This window comes from Paramormyrops kingsleyae, chromosome 5 (assembly GCF_048594095.1).
Source record: "Paramormyrops kingsleyae isolate MSU_618 chromosome 5, PKINGS_0.4, whole genome shotgun sequence".
Classification (NCBI taxonomy): Eukaryota; Metazoa; Chordata; class Actinopteri; order Osteoglossiformes; family Mormyridae; genus Paramormyrops; species Paramormyrops kingsleyae.
Window position 1 is genome coordinate 30302843 of NC_132801.1, and position 23091 is coordinate 30325933.

At 42.1% G+C, this 23091-nt stretch overlaps 1 protein-coding gene across 2 annotated transcripts in view; it reads right to left on the reverse strand.

Annotated features, from left to right (window-relative positions):
• The window catches only part of LOC111845481 (guanine nucleotide-binding protein subunit alpha-12), a 42907-nt gene that overhangs the window by 18595 nt on the left and 1221 nt on the right, over positions 1–23091 (reverse strand). For both annotated transcript variants that reach the window (XM_023814928.2, XM_023814926.2), the window contains one exon: positions 6607–6822. In XM_023814928.2, the coding sequence (XP_023670696.1) occupies positions 6607–6822 (216 nt within the window). The remainder of the gene's footprint in view (positions 1–6606; positions 6823–23091) is intronic.

Consider the following 23091-nt stretch of genomic DNA (forward strand, 5'->3'; position numbering starts at 1 on the left):
GCCAGAAACCCTAGATAAAGGCTCAGCGTTTGCAAACACAGAAAATCCATCTAGCAAAGATTAAAGGAGACACAGTTCCCACAAAATTTACTCAACACAAATAATTCTGTAGTAGTACAAGCTTTAAGACAGAAATAGTGAGTTGCTACGATTTTTAGTCAATATTCAAGTATTTTATGGTATTTTAAAAACGAATTGGGTTGTTTTTCCTGCTCATCCAGGGCGTGAATACAAGCTTTTTCTTTTTAAATTCAGGAATAAATAAAGTAAATAAGTAATACACTATTAAACATTTTTTCCCCAAATTAATTTTGTGCAGTATATGAATTCCAGAACTAAGCACATATATACTGAATATACACCATATAGACAAAAGTATTGGGACACGAATGAACTCAATGAATTCAGGTGTTTCATCCAGACCCATTGCCATAGGTGTATAAAATCAAGCACCTAGCCATGCAGTCAGGGTTACAAACAGTTGTGAAAGAATGGGTCATTCTGACGAGCTCAGTGAACTCAAGTGTGATACTGTCATAAGATGCCACCTTTGCAGTCAGATGCCATTTTTGAAGTCGGTTCATGAATTTTTTTTCCCTGTTAGATATTCCACAGTCAACTGTGGTATCATTGCAAAGTGGAAGTGTTTAGGAACAACAGAAACTCAGCCTCAAAGTGGCCGACCGTGTAAAGTAACAGAGTGGGGTCGTCGATTGGTGAGGCACATACTGCGTTAAAGTCACCGACGCGCTGGCATGAACCCCAGCACAAGAACTGTGCATCAGGAGCTTCATGGAATGGGTCTCCATGGCCAAGCAGCTGCATGCAAGCCTCACATCACCAAGAGCAATGCCAAGTGTTGGATGGAGTGGTGTAAAGCACGCCACCACTGGACTCTGGAGCAGTGGAAAGATGTTGTGTGAAGTGACAAATCACGCTTCTCCGTCTGGCAGTCAGATGGATGAGTCTGGGTTTGGCAGATGCCAGGAGAATGTAACCTGCCTGACTGCATTGTACCAACTGTAAAGTTTGGTGGAGGAGGGATAATGGTATGGGGCTGTTTTTCAGGGTTTAGGCCCCTTAGTTCCAGAGAAGGGAGCTCTTAATGCATCAGTCTACCAAGTCATTTTGGACAATTCTATGCTTCCAACTTCATAGGAGCAGTTTGGGGAAGGACCTTTTCTGTTCCAACCTAACTGTGCCCCAGTGCACAAAGCAAGGCCCATAAAGACATTGTTCAGTGAATTGAGTGTGGAAGAACTTGACTGGCCTGCACAGAGCCCTGACCTCAACTCCATCAAACACCTTTGGGATGAACTACAACAGAGATTGTGAGCCTGACCTTCAAGTCTAACATTAGTGCCTGACCTCACAAATGCTCTTCTGGATGAATGGGCAAAAATTCCCACAGACACACTCCAAAGGTGTGGAAAGCCTTCCCAGAAGAGTGCCGGCTGATATAGCTGCAAGGGGAGGGGGACCAACTCCATATTGATGCCTATGGATTTAGAATGTGGTGTCAAAATAATTCCTGTAAGTGTGATGGCCAGGTGTCCCAGTACTTTTGTCCATATAGTGTAGCTGTATCACCAAAAAAAACAAACACTCCTATGAATAAAATTACCAGAAGTAGTTAAAATACCAGCAGAATAACGGAAAAAGAATACATTTATTTGTTGCTATAGTGATGGATACTGCATCCAACCTTTGCCATGGCCACTGCAGTTAACACATAACAGCAGAGAAAAACAGGCTTGAAGCCAGACAAAGTCAAAGAATTTCATGGGAAGTTAATGATCCTTTTACACTGTGTTATACAGAAATGACCAGTAAGTGGTGCAGACTTCATAATTATTATAGCATTTCTAGCTACCTAGTAACAGCCCTCATGTTTCCATTAAACTAAGAACTGGGCATACAGGCAGCAATTCAACATGATCAAACCAAGGAAATAATTTCTCTTACAGTTAGTCAGCACTGAGTTTCCTCGGCTCATGGGTGACAACACAGAAAATACCGCATTTAAAAAGCCGTTGTCGTTGCTCGTAATCTTACACCAAACACTTATTCATTTTGTTTCTCATGGTCAAAAACCCACAGCGGCTTTGACTACATTTGACAGCCAACATAATAAAACATCCATTGGTTCTGATTTATTCATAAAAACCTCAATGCAAAACATAATCTTAGACACGGTTTCCTTAACAAATCCTCTTAGCTGGGGAATTCTGAATGTTAACTTTTTAACTGAAACTCAATCATCCGACGATGATTTTAAACTACCCCAGCGCTCCCTATACAGGAAAGAACAGGCAAAATAAAGAAGCCTAAATTTATTTATTTTGGCTTCACAAAACATTTGATGTATTGGAATAAGGCAAATTAAGCTAATTCTATTGTGCACTGTCAGAGAAAAAGCACCAATTGTGCAATTACTTGTCACTGGGGCTGTACCCTTAAGGGTCTGCCAATTGTATCCTATCTGTACCTTTTATTCTAATTACAAAAATGGACTCTGAGGAACATTTTTGTATCATTGGGAGTACATTAATGTTGTTTGCATCTTGTGGAACAAAACTGCGCCAGGACTGAGCCCTCTGAGTGTAGGAGAGGCTGACTGACAGGCCCGAGAAAGAGAACCAAGCCCATATGTAGGCCCGAATTACACCTGTCCTGCTCCAGATGGGATAAGTGAGTGAAAGATGCCAAGAGAGGAAAGCACAGTGAGCAACAGGATGCAGAGCCGAAGGCCCTTGGAGATTAGGGACGGCCAGGAATGTAAAGTGCACACGTGCGTGGAATGAGCCCCAGGGGTCAGCGGGTCAGGCCGCTACGGCTGCGGCGGCCATCAGCTCCGAGAGAGCAGACAGCTGGAGATAAGAATGCGATAGGAAGCTGTGCGTAGAATCAATGAGCTGGAAGACGGGGGAGACGCCAGCAAGGCCTACAGGACAGCCCTCCAGCACCAATTACTCATTCGCCGGCGAGCTGTGAGCCTATCCTCAGCTAAGCCGGATCGCAGAGACGCACGGCGCTGTCCCGTGTTTTCATAAACCCTGTAATAAAAACACGGAATTACTTCAAAGAGCGAGACCGCAGAAAATGGCTGTATAAACAGGACCTTCAAGTCTGGGGAGACAGGTGACGGAAGAGCTCGCTAATAAAAATGACGTTCACCGTGAGCAATGCTGGAAACAGATAATGTTATCACCAAGCCGCTCGACCGGCCCGGTGCAGACAAAGCAGCCTGAAGCAGACCTTTGTAGCCATAAATACACAACTGATAACAAAAACATGAACCACTGACATGCGCCCTTTACTCCACTGTTTCCCAACCCGGTCTTCGGGGACCCCAGACAGTCCACAATTTTGATCCCTCCCAGCTCCCTGCCAGACAGTCCACGTTTCTGCTTGGGAGCTGGGAGGGAGCAAAAATGTGAGGACCGGCTTCAGAAACACTGCTTTACACAACCCCAATATTACTTACTGTGTTACTAGAACCAAAAAAGAAAAACACTTATTGTATCTGTGTGCTGCAAGAAAATAGATGCTAGAGCCTGGATTTCTTCTGAATATGTGTTTGTCAGTGCAGCCAGTTTGTTTTCCTACCCATTTCTGTCTACCATTGTTAAGCAGCCTGATTTCATAATCAACACAGGCACATAGCTAATTAAACATCTAGCAATATTAATTCACATTAATTACAAGAGTGCTGTTCAAAACAATGCATTTGGCACATAGAGCTGTGAATACTTGTGGAAAAGACAGATGCAATCGAAACATTGGCTAGGAGCAGCAGCAAAATGCATAACCTGCAATTTAACGTAACCCTACCGACTTCACTGTACTGCATTACTTCCAAAATAGTATTCTCTGATCTTTAAGAGGACGGTCCCTTAAGAATACCTGTTTAAGAACACTTACACAAAGGCAGAAAATATCATTTTTTATCTCTTACGAGGTAGTTATTACGAGTTTTATCTCTCGAGGTAGTTATTCAAGCACCTTAGTTTTTCACTCTTGCAACCTACTGTTAAATGAGGAAAGCAGCCTTTTACTCCACTAATCATTTCAACAGAAACAGTTCAAACAACCTCGCTAAGCATCTCATTTTTTATTATGAGGTGAAACGTTACCTAAAATTAAACAGAAAGAAGCAGAAGGAGACCTAAGTGACTTTTTTTTCTGTATATTAACTTCTTTTCCCGATGTCCCGTCTCACACTGTACATCTGTTACACAACCAACATGCCTGGCTGGTCGTCGTCCAGGCTGAGCGCTTCCAGCACGGACATTAAGACAGGATGTGAAGGATGTATAGCACAGACCTCCTCATGGTTGCATGAAAACAGAAAAAAAAGCATGAGGGAATCCCCTTGAGAGCACATAACCGACCACTGACACACTGCACACTGCACACTGCATGACAATCATGCAACTACTTCACCATTTCTCCACGATGGACAAAATCTCGCAGCTTTTCTACTCTCAGCATTTGGCTGACGTACAGACAGTAGATAAGATAAATCGCTTTTACAAATAATTACTGGGCATTTTCATTGTTGGTGCTGGCTAAAGGTCATGTGAACTGGGGCTTCAGGCCAATAACCAAGATCTGGAGTAAATAAAGAGGGAAAACTCGCTAAAAAAAAATTGTGAATGAACTCACGGTGCAGATGGATAAAAGAGACACAAACAGTGATCATGAGACAGATTTAGGGTTGTGAGTGAAATGTTTCTACACCATGCCCTGTTGCCTATCCTTTATACTAAGCTTAAATGTGTTCATGAAGGAATACATTTAGAATTTAGTGCTTGCGTAGTAAAGCTTTCATAATGTTTTCCTGCAGCCTCAGCACTGACTTTATTGGAAGCTAAATGCTATATAATTGCCACACTGTTGTTGTGTGATATGGAATACAAGCATTGTCTGCAGATTACTACCCATTTTGTGTTTAACACAAAGCCACGGCTGGGATTGCTGCAGCCACACCTGCACATTTAATTACAACGACATCGGAACAAGTTCGCTAGAAACTGACTGAGATGCAGGTTATTACAGGTTATTAACTCCCTTGCACATCTCTTTTAACCAATCAGTGTGAATTTCGACAGCCTGCAAAGTTGTCAACAGACACTGTGGCTGGATTCTGGATTCTGTCAGTTGCAAGCTTTTCTAAAGCTTAACTGCCTAGCAGATTTTACAGGTCAGGGACAGGTAATAACAGAAATATTTCAAGAGGCACCTTTCTGTGTGTGTTTGGAGCGGGGGGTGTGACTATTTCACCTGTGGCTCTCTGCTGGGTTGTACCCTGGGAACCCCGAAGATTCATCTCCCACGGTCTTTGACAAGCCCAGGCTTATCCACTCTTCGACCCGTCAGTTTGGTTTTCGCTTTAGTTTCTTTTTTCTTTTTTTTAATTTCCTGAGTGTTCTGTCAGTCACCTTCCCGTCCCACCCTGTTCCCAAGAAGAACAATGTTTTGCCCAAATAAAGAACCCATTACCTGTCCAAAGCCATATCCCCGGATCCTGTCCCCTATTCCAACCTGGGCCAGTTTCCCAGCACACAACAACGGTAAAGGATTTTCCACAATATCATCAGCAAGTTGATAATTAATTAACCATTATTCCAAAACTAAAACTGCTCACTCAAGCCAGAAAAAAAAGCACAAATTCCAGTCTCATCCCAGCCATACTATGCATAAAATAATAACACAGAAATTTTGACATGCCTCTGGGCTAGTAACCAAGATATGGAGAATGATTAAAATTTCAGTCGACTTCTCTGCAAACACACCGCAGAGAGGTCTATATATTGATGAGATTCCTGTGCACTCCAGACATGCCAATTAAACATTAAGGGAACACTCCACGGAGACAACTTTCTGCATCAAAGTTCCACATCAAACCCAACATGACACAGCTGTAAAATACCCAGGATTACTTTAATATTTTATTTAAAAATGGAGTCTCCGCAACCTCAATAAGACACTCTCTGGGCTTTGCGGTGACTGACTGTAGAAACATGCGTTTACTGTTTTGTATTATTAGTCTTACTTTATAATTTACTGGCCCAGAGCTCCTGTCTCCAGCTCCAGAAAATGTAATAAAGGGCGCCAGAGCGTGTCGGAAACTGGCACATTAAGCACTTTTAACATTTTTATTGTACCTTGTTCACACGTGACTTGCTGTTTGGTATTTCTGCCAGGCCCCTAATACAAACTGAAACATTACATTGATCCAGACACTTTTAAATTTTAAATTCTAAATCCATGTATGAATAATTCAGATGCAGAAGATGTAGTTCATTTTAATATTGCCTATTTTCCGCTTTCCAAATAATTTTATGTGGCATCAAATTGTGTGTTCTATTCAAATATGTCATTAAGTTTATTCAGGATATGTGTGGGGCCAATTTAATTAAACAGGCTATAAATCAGACAGCTAAGTCTACTGACAACCTACAGAAATATTAAGTCACAAGTTGTAAGAAATCCAGCTTTAAGCTGCCAAACATGCATGTCCCTTGGGTGAGGCGGGGCGTCATGGGTAAAAACGACAGTCCGTGTGTTCATTTCGGCATCTGGCTCCTCGAGGGGACTCACCAGCTGGAACTCGCTGTGGCGAGAGTAGGCTGTCTGGATGCCCGAGTCGCTCCAGAGGGCGTGCAGGGCGGGCACGTACAGCTGGAAGGTGCACGTCTCCACAGGCACGCCCGCCTTGCTCTCGAACGCCATCACGAACATGCCGTGCTTCTCGTTCTCCGAGTTCTGCCAGGGGATGCGCAGCTTGTCTCGCGCGTCCACCAGCACCCGCATGCCCTGCAGGGGAGGCAGCGCATCGCATCTCCGGTTCAGTCCCTTCAGACACAAACGAGCTCCTGATTAAGTGTCGACAAGCCACATCAACCGTACAGTAAATGGTGACTATATGAGGGAACGCCATAACTGCGTGTATGAGATGACTGCGATTCAGCCACAAAAAGCAGCAAATGTCATACTCAATATAGTGTGTAATTACAGGGGACCTAATGAGACACATACATCTGACTTGTGTCAGAAGCCTCCAGAACCCTGTGGAGGGATGTGAGCGACTGATCTGCATGGGAGGTTTTCTACTCGTGTGTGAAGATACCATTAAGTTTATGTCTTTCAGGCAACTTTACGGCGGACAGTTAAAGTGCAATGACTGCATGTTTACGCAGAATATGCCATTTGCAGTTTAGCAAAAGGTCTTATTGTAAACAAATACTTATATTTTATTACAAAAAAAACACAAAGCATCACCCTGACTCAGTGGGTTCATTGGTTAAATTATATGCATTAAAAACACTTCTGCGTACAGGACATCTGTCTCTGTAGCTGAGGCGAGCTGGAAATTCAGCACTTTCAGATGGGATAATCAGAACAGGCTGTGGGATCTGCAGCTTGTTAAATTGGGCTAAACGATGGCCATATTCAGCAGTATTGCAGGCCTGTTTGTCAAACTCGTGGCACCAAGATAGATGCTGCCTTGTTTTCAAGTGATTTTTGCTTTTGCTATTTCAATACTCCCAGTTCATATGCAATCACTTTTCCCATACAGCTGCTAAACCAGTCCTACCTGTTACTTGACCAAGAACAGAATAGTGACATACGGTGACTGTGACACACAGCCGAAATTCAGTAAATTCAGTAAAATGCAATAAATTGTTAGCAACATGTTGGATCAGTTCTATATGACTTGACTTTAGTTACTTCACCTTTACCAGATCTTACCGCAAATTTCTCTAAACAGGAATGGATGTTAAATAAAAAATGTAACAATCTAACAACGACAGAAATAGTATAATACATTAATAGCAATCATAAATCAATAAAAATGTGTTTTTGACATGCAATATATCTTAGAAAAACAATGGAGCTTTGAATCTCAAGGTGGGTCGAAATATCCTGTGCTGTCAATCACTGGTTTAAGCCAATGCATGATGCAATAGGTGAATAATGAGTTGTCAGTTACACCAATTAGTGATTGACAGCATATGAGAATCTCATTTAATGTGGAAGCTGAAGAGCCATTTTTACAATGCCGGTTTTCCTTATGATAACACAATGACAGTGCATTGTTTTATACTACATTATCATGCTCCCTTATTACAGAGGATAAACGAATTGTGCTGATGCTCTTTCCATGTTTCTTAATGCCATCTTGCTTGTACCTACATGAACCTAGACTATTTTGCTTTGAATGGTCAAAAAAAATGACTAGTTAAATATGACATATGCTGCATTCTGCCTAATATAATGTAAAATTAAATATATTTAGGAACAAATGCATAATATTATACCTCTGAATCAACTATCACCATTAATAATAATGCAAAATGGCAAGAGTAGAATTATTAGTACATTTATCAATATTCTACACAATATCATAGTAATAACACAAAAACTTTATAAAGCAAAAGCATAATTATAAAGCAAATCTGATAAATCCAAGCATAAATGGCAATGAAGTTCATTGAGGTAAAGACTGATTTCTGAGATGTGGTTATTTAACAATTACCCACACCAGAAAGGCACAGAGTATTAGCTATGGATTTACATGTGAGTGACCTTCTACTGACCTCCTCAGATCTGCTACAGCCAAGCTCTAATGGACATTGATAAGAAGTTTAGGTATTAAGCCCCCTGTTCCTGATAGTGACATATCTGTTCATACCTGTTCATATGCTCTCAATAAAGTGAAAACTTTTGTATTGTTAAACTGTGCAAACTTAAAGCAAGCAAGGCTTCTCTCCCTTTTTAATAAAGGACTTGTATCACATTTTGAAAACATCTAAGGAAGCCACGGGTATTGCTGAAAACAAAGTTGCACCCAGGTAATGCTTAATAATTGTGGAAAGACTAATTCGAAAGATTTAGAGCAACGCGAAACAGCAGAAGAAAACAGCAGGTGCTGTAATGCAGGCAACACCCAGGCCTGCGGCTGGTCCAATAAAGCACAGGAGACCCTGCGAGAAAGACAGCAGTGTTTCCTGGCTACAAGCGAGTCTGAACAGGGGCCATGCAGCTGGAGGAGAGCATTTTAGGGAAACAGACAGCGACGCAAACATCTGCCGTCACCAGAGCATTAAAGTACCATCGTGCTAAGATCCGCAGCTAAAGCCAGCAGAACTCCCATGGAGGAATGGGGCTGATATCTCAGTGGCGTGCTTTTCATTTCCATGTCATAAATGAAGGTTCGAGGCCACATCTGTAATAGATATGAACAAGAGAACATCTTCAACATGATCTGGTGACTGATCACGTTTAGGACCATGGCCAAGATGAAATAGTTTGACAAAAATGAAGGGAATGCACATCAAGTTTGAAGACTTCTTGTTAAAAATAGTTAAAAAAAATTATGATAATAAAATAAAGAAATAAATCAGTATGGCCGTTACAGAGTGTAAATGACTGTGATTTCCTATGTCTAGGACAACTACCCAGTCACCCTTCACGTTACCGGGCTGTCCTGTAGCAACACATGGACATGAACCACAGAAAAGGGACTTTCCAGAAGGTTGCTTGTCCCTCCCCCCCAGGATTTTTGTTTAGGCTGTGCATGGTTCCTCCCGCCCCCACTCCACCCAAGCAGCCCGGGTCCTCGGAGGCCAACGCTGACCTTTCACCTACTTCCCCACCGCTCTATCTGGGAACGGGACAGCTCCCATCCTCTAGAGTTTCGCTAGGCGACGTCTAGGGAGAGCGAAAGGGGGGATATGGAAGACGAGAGCAGGAGGGGGGCTGGGCCGTCAGCGCTGACCGCAGCGCCACTGCTGGAGGTCACCCACCAGGTCTACTCTTTCCTCTCAGCAAGGCACAGCGCCATTCCCATCTCAGAACTGACCACAAAGCAGAGCGCAGTCCTGGCCCGTCAGGGTGAAAACATTCTCGTCTTTAACTAGAGACCTCCACACCATAAGAACACCTAAAAATCTAAAATAGAGGGATTTTGTTTCAGTATCAGGCAAAGCTTTTAAAACGTAATTGTTAAAATATTTGGAGGGACCGTATATAAAAAACATAAACTATTATTCAATACCGATACCAAATCTGATAAATACTGAAAAGAATTTAATAGACCACTTCTGACAGGAACTTGTGACCGCAAGACTTTCAGTCACTAGATCACCCATTCTAGTGATGTGACGAGTGATTTGATTTGATTTAAATAAACAAGTTGCATTCCTAAATAACTTGACTAACAATAACTTTGACAAACGTGTCATTTGTGTGACTATAAAAAAACTATCTGTGGCTGCTGATCCAGTGCTTTAATAACGGACACTTCTCCAGTCCCCATAATATAGCGTTTGACATCAAAAACAAATTAATCTTAATTAGAGGCAACCTGCAAGTAGCTATTTTACCCAGGGAAGTCAAGTAGATGAGAGGCCTCTCAACCAGAGGGTAAATAGTGAAATCTCAGAATTATCACCCGGGGCTCATTCCAGGGTCAGTCTCAAGCCACATACTCATCCAGACCACATGCTTAATGAGACCAGAAAACCCAAGCTGTCCAAAGAAAACTTCCATCTTCAGCCAAAGATTACATTAATAGGTGAGTCAAGAAGACAGAGAGCTATAGATGTAGTTCCTGTTCATCCTGTAAAATATACATATAAATACAGATCCAGCCGCTTAAAATTTCCCCACTTTCCATGACAGGTCCTTGACAGGACCTTGACTGGCTCTTGGCTGGTCCTTGACTGTAATGAGATCCCCCACGATGATGTAATGAAAAAGGGGGCCGGCATGATCCACCCCTCAACTCTCTGTGTGTAAAGTACTTGCAATGATCTATCCATCCACCAGGGAGAGCAGTAATCTGAAGTGACTTACCTGAAATCAGGTAAGATACCTGAATCAGGTATTGTAACTCCACTGCAAAAAATGAAAATCTAAGCAAGTACAATTTCCCTATATTTAAACAAAATTCCAATTTCATTAATAAACTTACTACACTGCAATAAATGGCCTGTGAAATTTAGAAATAGTTTCTGTTGTGAGGCAAAGATGGCCTAAAACTGTCAAAATGTGTTTTTAGTCAGTTTATTGATGAAATTACAATTTTATTTTACTTCCCTCTTTGGAGATGAGGCGGTCCCAAGATATGTCCAATACAATAATTACAGGCCTAAACAAAGTATTGAGACTGATATTGTCAAGCAATGAGAGGTATATGAAAATTAATCAGATTTGAAGCCCATTAAGCTTGTTTGGCACAAGATGAAAGATTTCATGCGCAAGGAGGCCAAGCCAGGTACAAAGCAGCAGCATGTCCAAGAGTTATTTTGGGAGAAGAGAGTGACCCAAGATGTGTGTGACAGACTAATTACAGGTCTAAACAAAGTAATAAGGTTGACTGTGGAGAATAAAGGTGTGTTCTTTCTTTCTGTCTGGCTAACAGCCGGATAGGCTGCTGGTGGCTGCACATCCACGGGGGGGGGGGGGGTGATGTGTGAATGTGTCATTAACTTCTCTGCTTGGCCACAATGAAACAATGAGACAGATGAGACAGATGTTTGAAGCGGTCAAGGTGAGGTTATTTTTTTAACATAAGAAACACTGCTTTCAGATCATAAGAACTATACAAACGAGAGGAGGCCATTCGGCCCATCAAGCTCGCTTAGGGAGAACTTAACTAATAGCTCAGAGTTGTTAAAATCTTATCTAGCTCTGATTTAAAGGAACTCAAGGATTCAGCTTGCACTATGTTATCAGGAAGACTATTCCATATTCTGACTATCAAGCCAGTCGGTTAAATAAACACTACTAAACAGTCATTACACACTACCAGTCAAAACTGTTGTTGGCATGTAAATTAGAAACCAGAAGACTATAGTGGAAAAAAAGTATGATCGTCTACCAAAAACATTTATACACTGTATAGTCATGACTGACATGCTGAGGCTGGGTTTGAACCAGTGATCCGGGGAACACAAGCACACAGGCTTAGCCCACTGAGCCACACAGGGACCCTGAAAGTGCAAATGTTTTTTGCATGAAAGTTCACCATAGCAAATACCCTGAGCAAGGAACTGCCCACAAGCACAAGAAAAGTGGTGGGGCTGGGGGCTGGGGGCTGGGGGCTGGGGGCTGGGGGCTGGGGGCTGGGGGCTGGGGGTGGGGGGTCAACTGAATGTGTGAAAGTCATTAACATCTCTTTTGACTGGTAGTATGTGTGTGTTTGTGTGTGGGTTTGCATAGATCACATTTGAGGACCAAATTGCCCCCAAAGTGTAGTAAAACCTGAAATTTTCCTACTTTTGGGGACATTTTTTGAGGTCCCTATTTGGATAAACACTTTTAAAGCCTCTGGTCACAAATTTTTCTGAACACATACAAATCGAATTTCAATGAAAAAGTTGGCCAAAATTTCACATCTGTTCACGACTATACGCTCGGGTGGTGAACAAAAGCACTGGCAAAGTCTTGCATTTCTGAAAAGTTTCAATACGCAGAAAAAGGCTAGTCACATTAGAGCGCTATTTCGTGAAGTCTGGTCCACCATCTAAACGGCTAAACACACCAGAAGCCCCTGAAATAGAAGAAATCACAAGACAGAAAACACTTTAACATCCCTCCATCATAGAGCCGGACTCGCCATCAAAACTGTAAGCTCCTCTAAACCCAGCTTATTGTACCTTGATACCTTGTACGTTGCTTTGGATAAGTCTGCTAAATGCTTTAAATGTAAATATAAATATTGTACAGTGTAAAGCCATGTAGCAGAAATGACTTGGGGTCAGTAATCCAGGAGACATGGAGGTGTACAGTAAATATCCATTGTCTTCCCAACATCAGTCACTGAATGGTATTAAAAAAGCACTGGAGAGTTCAAAGCATACAATTCTCACAGTCTAACAGCACCACCAACATTCAGATGTAAATGAGCTTGAGATGTAAATGCATGCTGGCTGACCAGATCACCCCCCCTGGAAAGAAAATATCCCTATTCCCTTTTATTGTCCTTGGTGATTTTAACAGAGTGAATCTACACCAGGAACTTCCTAAATACAGACAGCATATCGACTGCCCCACCAGGGACAACATCACACTGGACCACTGTTACACCATTTTAAAAGATGCCTATCGCTCTGTCCCCCGGGCAGCTTTAGGACATTCTGATCACTGTATGGTCCATCTTATTCCAATTTACAGGCAACAGCTTAAACGTGCCAAGCCTGTAGTCAAAACTGTGAAGAAGTGGACCAATGCAGCAAAGCAGAAACTGCAGGACTGTTTTGACTGCACTAATTGGACTGTCTTTGAAGCTGCATCTGATAATCTGGATGAGCTGACAGACACTGTGACATCATACATCAGTTTTTGTGAAGATGTGTGTGTCCCGACCAAGACCTTCTGCACATACAACAACAATAAACCATGGTTCACTCCCAAACTGCAACATCTTCACCAGGCCAAGGAGGATGCCTACAGAAGTGGTGACAGGGCCCTGTACAGGCAGGCCAGGAACACGCTGACCAGTGAGATCAAAGTGGCAAAAAGAAGCTACTCTGAGAAGCTGAAAGAACGGTTCTCAGCCAATGACCCTGCATCAGTGTGGAGAGGCCTGCGAGATATCACCAGCAACAGACGACCCCTACCCCCCGCTGAAGCAAACAAAGACCTGGCAGATGAGCTGAACAACTTCTACTGCAGGTTTGAGATAAACAGATTCACACCCCCCATCCACCCCACTCCAGAGACAATAACCCCCATCACACCTCGTACCCCCCTATCCTCCCCCCTGGAACTCAGAATACACAAAGCGGAAGTGAGCCGGCTGTTCCAGAAACAGAAAACCAAGAAGGCCCCGGGACCAGACGGTGTATCCCCCTCCTGCCTCAAAACCTGTGCTGATCAGCTGGCTCCCATCTTCACCCGCATCTTCAATAGATTCCTGGAGCTGTGTGTAGTTCCCTCGTGCTTCAAACGCTCCACCATTATCACGGTCCCCAAAAAACCCACCATTACAGGACTGAATGACTACAGACCTGTCGCCTTGACGTCTGTGGTCATGAAATCCTTTGAACGCCTGGTTTTAGCCCATCTAAAGGACATTACAGGACACCAGCTGTACCCCCTGCAGTTTGCCTATCGGGCAAACAGGTCGGTGGATGATGCAGTGAATATGGGGCTGCATTATATCCTGCAACATCTGGTCCGTCCAGGAACTTATGCCAGGATCCGATTTGTGGACTTTAGTTCGGCTAAACGAGCATAGATTTTAACGAGCAGTTAAAATCATTTCAGATCCGTCACATCCTGGACACAATCTTCTCCAGCTACCCCCCTCTGGCAGGCGCTACAGATCTGTTTACAAAAACTGTTTACACTCTACCTCGCACCTTAAAATTGCACAGTGTTACTCACCTGTGTATATTTATAATATTTATAATTTTTCACATTTGTATTGTATTTGTATTGTATTGTACTGTATTTGTACAGTATTTCTTGTATACGGTATTTTGTTTTTATAGTGTCACTTATTGTAGAGCTGGGTGATATGGCCTAAAAATAAAATCTCAGATTTTTTCACAAAAAATCTGATTTCCGATTTTAATCGATTCTCCCCTCCCCTACTCAAAATCAAACTACTTTATTTAGCTTTTTTTACTTTAGACCACACCTTTAGGAGCAGTGTGTGGCTCAGTGGGCTAAGCTGTGTGCTTGTAATCAGAAGGTCACTGGTTCAAGCCCAGCCTCAGTATGTCTGCAGCTCCTTGAGCAAGGCCCCAACAGGTGGCCTTCACAGACAACTTATTCTTCAAAGATCAAGTTGAGGGAGGCATAAACACAATTTCCCCACGGGGATCAATAAAGTGTCAGTTATTATTGTGAACACTTTTAGAAAGGTTTCTCTATAGCTTATTTTAAAACTGGCAACAACACAATACACCCTCACACTTATAAATAAAAGTAATAAGTAATATTGTAATAACAATAGAAAAAAAACACATAATTTTATCATGTCAGCTTAGTATTAAGTAAATACTTTATGCCATTGGGTTTGACATATTATATTACAATTACAATTACAAATTACAGAAGTAGCAACACCTTTCTTTGGGCACGTGCCATCTTTTCCCCTGTCATTGCCATGTTGTTAGTGAATCTGCTACAGTGTTAATTTACCCATGAGGAATGGTGCATCGCATTAGTTCCGCATTTGGCGCTTGTGTGTAAAAAAAGTAATAAAATCGATTTCATGAAAACATATCGTCCTGAACTGTAAATTCGAATTAATCAATTAAATTGATTTATCGCCCAGCTCTAACTTATTGTTTGTGTATGAGAGAGTATCAAACTGTGGGAAACTAATTCCTTGTGTGCCCCAGCACACTTGGCGAATAAAAGCTGATTCTGATTCTGATTGCTGCAGCAGGTGAGGATCATGAACTCCCAATGACCTACAAATTCTTTAATCAATCAACAGTTACAGTATCAACAATCAATGGCTGGACAGTTGATACAGGGACAATGATCACAACACACATCAGAACAGCCTTCCCAAAGCCAACAAACTGAACCCTATTGAAAATTTGTGGACTATGCTTAAAATAAAGCACTTTAAAACAAATCAATATACTGTAGGACCAAAGTGCTGTACAAAGGATAAATAAGAATAGACAATAAACAAACCAATAAAGCATATTAAAATAAAATAAGTAAATAAAATAAATTAAAACAAAAATGAGCTTTTTTAAGTCATAGCAAAGACCATTCAATCATTTAACCCTGTAAAAAGAAAAGTAAAGTTTTTGTAAAGACAGCGCCATCTAATGGTATCACCCTGCAAGTGAATGAATGGGCGGGTTTATAGTCAAATATAGGCCCACCCCTAGAAGAAGGGGGGCTCTACCTTTCGGATGGTAATTGGAAGGAACTTGGCTGGGATTTGGCTGCCAGCCAGACTGGAGGGGAAATTTTAAGTGGCTGGATCTGTATACAAATATATAACATCTGGTACGAAAAATATCACGAACATCTGCGTAAATATATTTAATGCAGCGCAGACAGACGGCTAAGTCAGGGTGTCTTATGCAATACCAAGCGGCCTTTATCAAAATGGCATGTATCACATGCCCATCGTAATCACTAACAGGCAGAACCTCGAGACTCTATTGATGGTTAGAGTCAATTTAGCAACACCAGCCAGGAAGACCTTCAGCATTCTGTGATGCAATGAGTGACATAGGTGCTTAGAGCACAGATTAGATATACCCATCCATAGTCCGAATAAGACGTTTGTTTTTTCGGGAAGAGGAAAGATCCAGTCAGTCACCTGGAGGTCACCTCCAGTAAGAAGCTGCTACTTAGATCACGGCGATATTTACACGACAAACCGGTTCACGAGGTTTTTAAGCCACACCAAAGAGTTGTTTTCCTGTATTTCTGGAGGGTGATCACGCAGACCTCACCTGTCTGACATCATTTCAGGGAAACTGCAGGTGTTCCTCCGTATCCATTTACATCTTTTTTTTAAAAACAGATCCACAGAAAAGAGTAGGACACTTGGTCCTTTCTCATTTGCCAATCAATGCACTAGATAATCGTTTGTAGATGGAAATCAATGAAACAGCTTCCTATGAACACTTCTGTCTGGCTGCAATCCCCTTGTCTTTAAACACACTGCTTTCCTGTCACCATTAAAGTTGCACCCATGTTCTTCTGCACATCTTTCCATTCGCAGTGTGGGTCTCCCCAAGTGAGAGCAGTTCTCTTCTCCACAGTCTGATCCTGTTGTTAGTATATTTCAGCCCCCCATTACAACAAAGTAAATGAGTGGGTGTAGATCATTATATCACAAACACATTTTTCCTTCCTCTTCCCCTGGCTCTTAAATATGTTGTTAAGTATGGCTGACATGCTACCTTTTCTACAAATAGATACAGACAATAGGTACAATGAAGACAGTTAGAACATATGGTAATGATAACAACTGTCCAAGGAAAAGATGCAAGAGTTATAAAATCTGACAAGAATGTCATGCAAGTTAGGGAGGGATAATTTAAACAGGGCGATGTCAGGCAAGTCCTGCAGAAACCATCTCAGACACTTGACTGGGTCAATGCAGTATATTATGCATAAAATGAGGTCTTCAGCCAAAACAAGACCAGTAGCTTCACCTGCCTTATAGTGGGACTATTTTATATTTACTAAGCATGGGGCCCACCCTGGAAATGCAATATGTCTCCATTAACAAATATTGTATCCAGCTACACAGCATGTCATCCTAGGTACAGGGAACACAAGAACTAGGATTCTATCCAGATTACAGGATAAAGTAAAACTATTGCGATGCGCAAAACTGCACATCAAATTCATCTTCTGCCTCCCAATTACAAGCAACCCTAAAAGGGGAGAAAACTGTTCCCAAAAAGAATGTTTTAATTAAGAGTGAAAAGACTCAGACCGTAAAGTGTCACGATGGAGCTTCCTGTATGTGACCCCGTTCAGAGTTCATTAAAACGGTCGCCAGTGAAGCCGAGCTACGCTATCGGTAGCATTATTCTATAAAGCCCTTATCAACGGGACGAGAGCATTTAAGCAGCCACAGAAAGCACCCTCAGATCAGACGGCAGCTCCGAAGCCTGATGGCATCTGATATTAAACGGGCCGGGAAGCCACAGTGTGTCACACAGAAGATGGGTGCGGAAAAATAGCTTAAAAATGTAAAAACGGGAAAAAAAAAACAAACAATGGGTGATATTTCACACTCTAGCTTCTCAGCCTGAATTCTTAATAGGCGTTTGTAGTTGCCTGCTCCAGATTAATATAGTCAATAACACAGGTCAAACCTGAAAGGCAAATCATTATTTTCATTAATATGGGCTCCACCAGTGAAGTTATTAACTTTTTTTTTTAAGGATGCTGAATTCAACAATAATCTGCCTCATTCACATTGTCTCTATTATCAAAGACCGTGTGAAACACTTATGTGCTCTCCGCAGCTTCGAAATGAGAATGTCAGTTAGCAACAGCTACACACGGTATTCGGCACGTGGGAAGCATTCACCTGTGCCTAGCTAGGGAGGGATATAACGTTTTTTGATTCCTGAGTATTGCTGAAAAAAGCATAACCGGCTATTAAATATTGAACAGTTTTAAACCCTATAAGAGAAAACTGGAGAGGCAGATTGCAGTCAGAATCAGTTCATGATGGCTTCTCCAGATGGATCTGTGTCAGAGAGCACTCAAGGGGATCTCTCCTGACTCGCTGTCCTCAGTGATTCACCTACTGTACTGTCAAACAGATCCAAGTGAATGCAAAGGTTACTTCCCAGATTTATGAAAATGTGTCACAAAGGTCCAAATCTTGTTCCCTGCTCCAATGGCCCCCTTACACAATCCTTACTATGACGAGCAGTGGGAAGACGAGTAGGTATGTGCAAAGATCAACTGTGCTGTCCATTTTTAAATATGTTATTTGTGCACAGTAGTTAAGTAAAGACCAAGATCTATACTTTAGGACTGTGTTTCCAAAGCCGGTCCCTGGGGACCCCAGACACTGCACGTTTTTGCTTCATCCCAGCTCCCGATAGGAAGCTGGGAGGGAGCAAAAACCTGGACTGCTGAAGGTCCTGAAGGACTGGGTTGGGAAACACTGCTCTAGGCCATGCTTTGACCGAATGAAAGAGTTCAGCCACAGATAATGTTTGTCTTAAAGGTACAGCTGAAAATATTTGTATTCATTTTTCACTTTTATTATCTATTTTTAATGCCTTAAACATGGAAAAAGTAGAGTGATTCTCCCACTTCAATGTGACTCTAAAATAGCAACATATTAACCACAAAATTTTACGGTATTTTAAGATTAATTTTTAAAGATGTGCTCGTTAGAACTTTTTTGCCAAAGTACAGTTCTGTCCAGCTCTTCACTTGATAACATGCTCCACATTGTGTTTTTCTGAAAATTTCACTTTTTGGGGGGATTCCTGGATCATTTCACCTTTCGTGAATCAATATGGAACAATCTTCATCAATACATACATAAAGTGAGTAAATTTTTTCAACAATAGAGCACAGCTACAAAGTAACCACTGTGACCGCAGAATGACATAAATTTAATTTTTGTTTTCCATAACTGGAATGGCACATTAGCCAATTACTGGATTCCTCTTCGATGCCAAAAATTGAGGGGTGTGGACTCACACGCACATCTGTGGCGGCTGTCACGTCTTGTCACTCCGCAAACCACAGGTTTCATTAAGCAGCAGTATACATCACTGAGAAAACAGATCATGTAAGCTGGCCGACCGAAGGCAAGTCAGCCTGCATTCTCTGTGCCTCTTCACCTCATATATGTAACACGTTTCAGCAGGGGTCAGACCCGAGTCCCTGCTATGGAATTGTTTTCACTGTGACGGCACATTGGGTGCAATTCTTTTGTTGCTGAATCAAGGAAGGACTCAGTGAAAAGGTGCAGGTTCTGTCCTCAGACTTTCAGGTTCTCTCTGTGTTGTGTGGAGTTCCTCAAGGCGTTTCCTCCCACATGCCAAACACAGACGGTTGGGTGAATCATCATCTCAGTAATTGCTCTTAGTGTGACTGTGAGTGTGTTCTGTGAGGGTCTGGCATTCTGTACACGGTGTACCTCAGCCTTGTGCCCTGTGCTGCCTGGAAAAGGCCCCCGGGGCCCACAGCAATGACAGGACATGTGGTTGGAAGATGAATGGATGGATGGTTTATAATTCTGAAAACAGGCAGCCCCAAACAGATAGCATTTAACCAGAAAGAGCTTTGAGTAAAGTGATAATGATTATCTGTTTGATTCTCAATATTATGGAGGCAAATACACACAAATATATTAAATGATAGACTCTTAACATATATTGGCAGCTATCATTCCATTTCTGACATATTCAACGGTATTTATTGTAAATTACCGCATTTGGGAGAAACATTGTTACGGGAGTAAGTGGATTTTTTTGAACACCGAAAGCAGATTTCCCTAATGAGCAACTGGATTTGCAAAGTATTCATGCTTTTTTTCGTTTCGCATTTTGTGCTTGAATGGATAATGTCCCCTTGTCTGAGTGGATTTGCATATTTTTTTGCGCTTAATCCTGAAATTAAAGTGATAACTGAACACTCCTTATGTGCAGTTTTGCCTCTTTAAGCCTGAAATACACCAGTACAATGAGACATCTGTGTAATTCCTACATTATGCAATTGTATACCTTGCTGGTGCAACTTTACCAGATAACTACCTTGCTGCTTCAGGTAAGGCAGCATTTAAGTATGGCCTGAGTTCATCAGCTGTTTACTCCTCAGGTGTAGCACATGGCTTCCACCAAGGTGGAATCTGCATTCTTTTTTGCTGTTAAATACATGCCTTATCTAAAGCACTGCAAAGAATTACATTCCCAGATTCTGTAGGTTCAGGCACAATGTTGGTACTTGTACAGTGTTATCAGGTCACTCACCCTTGAATTATGGTTCATGGTGACACTTTTCTGACACGTGTAAAGTATTTGCTGGGGCTTGTGAAGTATGAGTGGTTGTGCTAGTGAGCTGGGTTGCACACTTTGCTAAATAAATAATGCTACGTGTACAATAATGTCACTTCTAATCTTAGGTTGTCATAAGATGTGCTAAAATATTCAAGGTCGCATGACAAGGGAAACATGTAAATGTACTTTACTAGCAGACTACCTGCTCTATAAATGAGCTTAACTAGTCGTCTTTCCACTTGGTCTTTATCTCATCGCTGGCTCTTCTTTTAGCCTAAAACGGGGGAGATGGCAAGGCAAGCCATTTATCTACATTATCAGTTGTTTTCAACAAGTCAGTTACTGATAAGTCCGTGAGAATACATTAGCAAACACGGCCGGCCTGTATGTATGATGTAAAACTCATCCCTGTAAGTGAAATCCTTCTGCTGACAGGACAGCCAGATGTTCCCTCACTGCTGTTTAAATATGAAAAAGCTTTTACTTTATTTACCTCTAACAAAGGGACTGTGAAAATTATGCACACACAATATACAGACAAACACCATCTCGCAACTGACAAGGTGCAAATGTACATAATGTGTGTGTTTGTGTTGCTATATCTTCTTATAGATCTTTTTCTTTGATCCTTCACTGTTACTGCTTGCTACTTCTTGTTTAAAAATGAAGAATATGAGAGATTACGATGAGCTGTCATAATGAGGTATCTAAGACAATAAAAACAGCAACAGTCTCTCCCTGTGTCGGCATTTCCTCAGTCGGAACTGCAGCCTCAGTTCTGTCTTCATAACCACCTATGCAATACAGGGCTGCGGCGTGAGTCTGGGGTCTGTCTCAGGAAGAACGGAGCACACCGCAGCAAAACACCCCGGACAAGATTCGCGTCCATCACCAGGCACATACTTGCCCGCTATTGGCAAACTGAGCTAGTGATTCACCTCTCCACATGTTTCAGGAATGTGGGAGGTATCTGACAGTGTTATAGGGACACTGTGCAATTTACACACACAGCTTTGGCCCAAGGCCCTCGAGGTACCAGACCATTATTCTGCCTCAGTGCTGCTCATGAAATCTAATTAATAGACATTCTCAATAAACTGCTTGCTTCATTGAATTTAGTGAGCTTTTGGGAATAAAACAATGCAGTGCAAATACTGTGTCCATGCTGTTTATTCCTTTCCCCACACCTCTGTCTAAACTAGAACACAAAACGCTTTATTAGTCGGCTGGCTGTATTATTAAGGTGTACTTTATTAGTGGAATTTGTTACTTTAAACGAAGATGACTAATATCTGCGCCATAGCAAAGTGTGAAAGGCAGACAAGGCCACAGAACTCTGCAGTCACCAAGTCCTTGTCATTGAAATACACATTTAGTCTGAGGCCAGATAATCAGCTGGTTGTGTCATCCGAGTGTCTCCACATTTCACTGTCTGTTAACTGTGTCCCTACACCTCACACCACTGGGGGGTCGTAGTGCCCCCCCCCTCCCCCATCCTTCCATTACTGTGGAATTAAACTCACAAGAGTCACTGTTGTTTAAAACACCAGCATTTGCACTGATTTCCCTTTAGAGAGGCACTGGATGAACCCCAGTGACTCCGGTTTGAGACCGTCTGATTCAGCCCCCTCCCCCGGGAAGACCAATAACACACTGTCATCATTTTCTTTCGGTACGTGCGGATGAGCGGATGAGGCATGACAAGGTTGGCCTGTGTGGCGGTGTCAAGAGACCAAACACGGCGAAACGAGACGAGACAGAGCGCATTACGCGCAGACGAGCGACGGCAGACACATCTGCAGCAGTTACTCAGGCCGTGCCAGTGGATGGGTCTGTGAAGGTACCATTGTCTTAGGCAGATGCTTTATGTCTGCGCAGAGACCCCCTGAGCCGGAAACTATTTACAGCAATTATTTGCAGTCTTCGGAAGATCTTAGTCCTGCCAGCAGCTCTGTGGCCGACCAGTCTCAACATATCAACACTGTTACCCACATCCTTCCTGTGCGTACATGTACCAAGTAATGCGAGATTAGAGACGTTTATACGACATCGCTCAGCCGACTTGACACTATGACCCGAAATGTAAGTGCATAACCTCAGAGTGAAGGTGTTCAATAAAATATCTGAGGGAAAAAAACTACCAACTGATATAAAAAGACTGCAGGAGAGAAAACAAATGACGACTCAAAATCCTATATTAAGAAACTGCTGACTGCAGGATTGCGATTTACTTACTTTTCCCTTCAACATCTCATACAAATAGCCCTAATTCAAACTGACACTATAAGCACAGTGTGTTGGTCCAAGAACAGCCTTACAGCACCAAATCTGTTTTCTGAGATCCTTGATAAATATTGCTAAATTGCACAAATTACAAGATTGCACCCAATCTGCCGTCTTAGATTTTGGTTTGCATTTACCTTCCAAAAAAACCTCTCCTGGACTACTGCTGCATGTTCTCCAGCACAGTTTTACAAAATAATAATTTCCATCACCAAGAATTACGCTGCAATTGACCAGTGTTTAATGCTTCAACGCAAACACGTGACCCACTCCTTAAGAGCAATAATGCGCGATGGTGTCTTAAAGTAATCAATAAAATTTG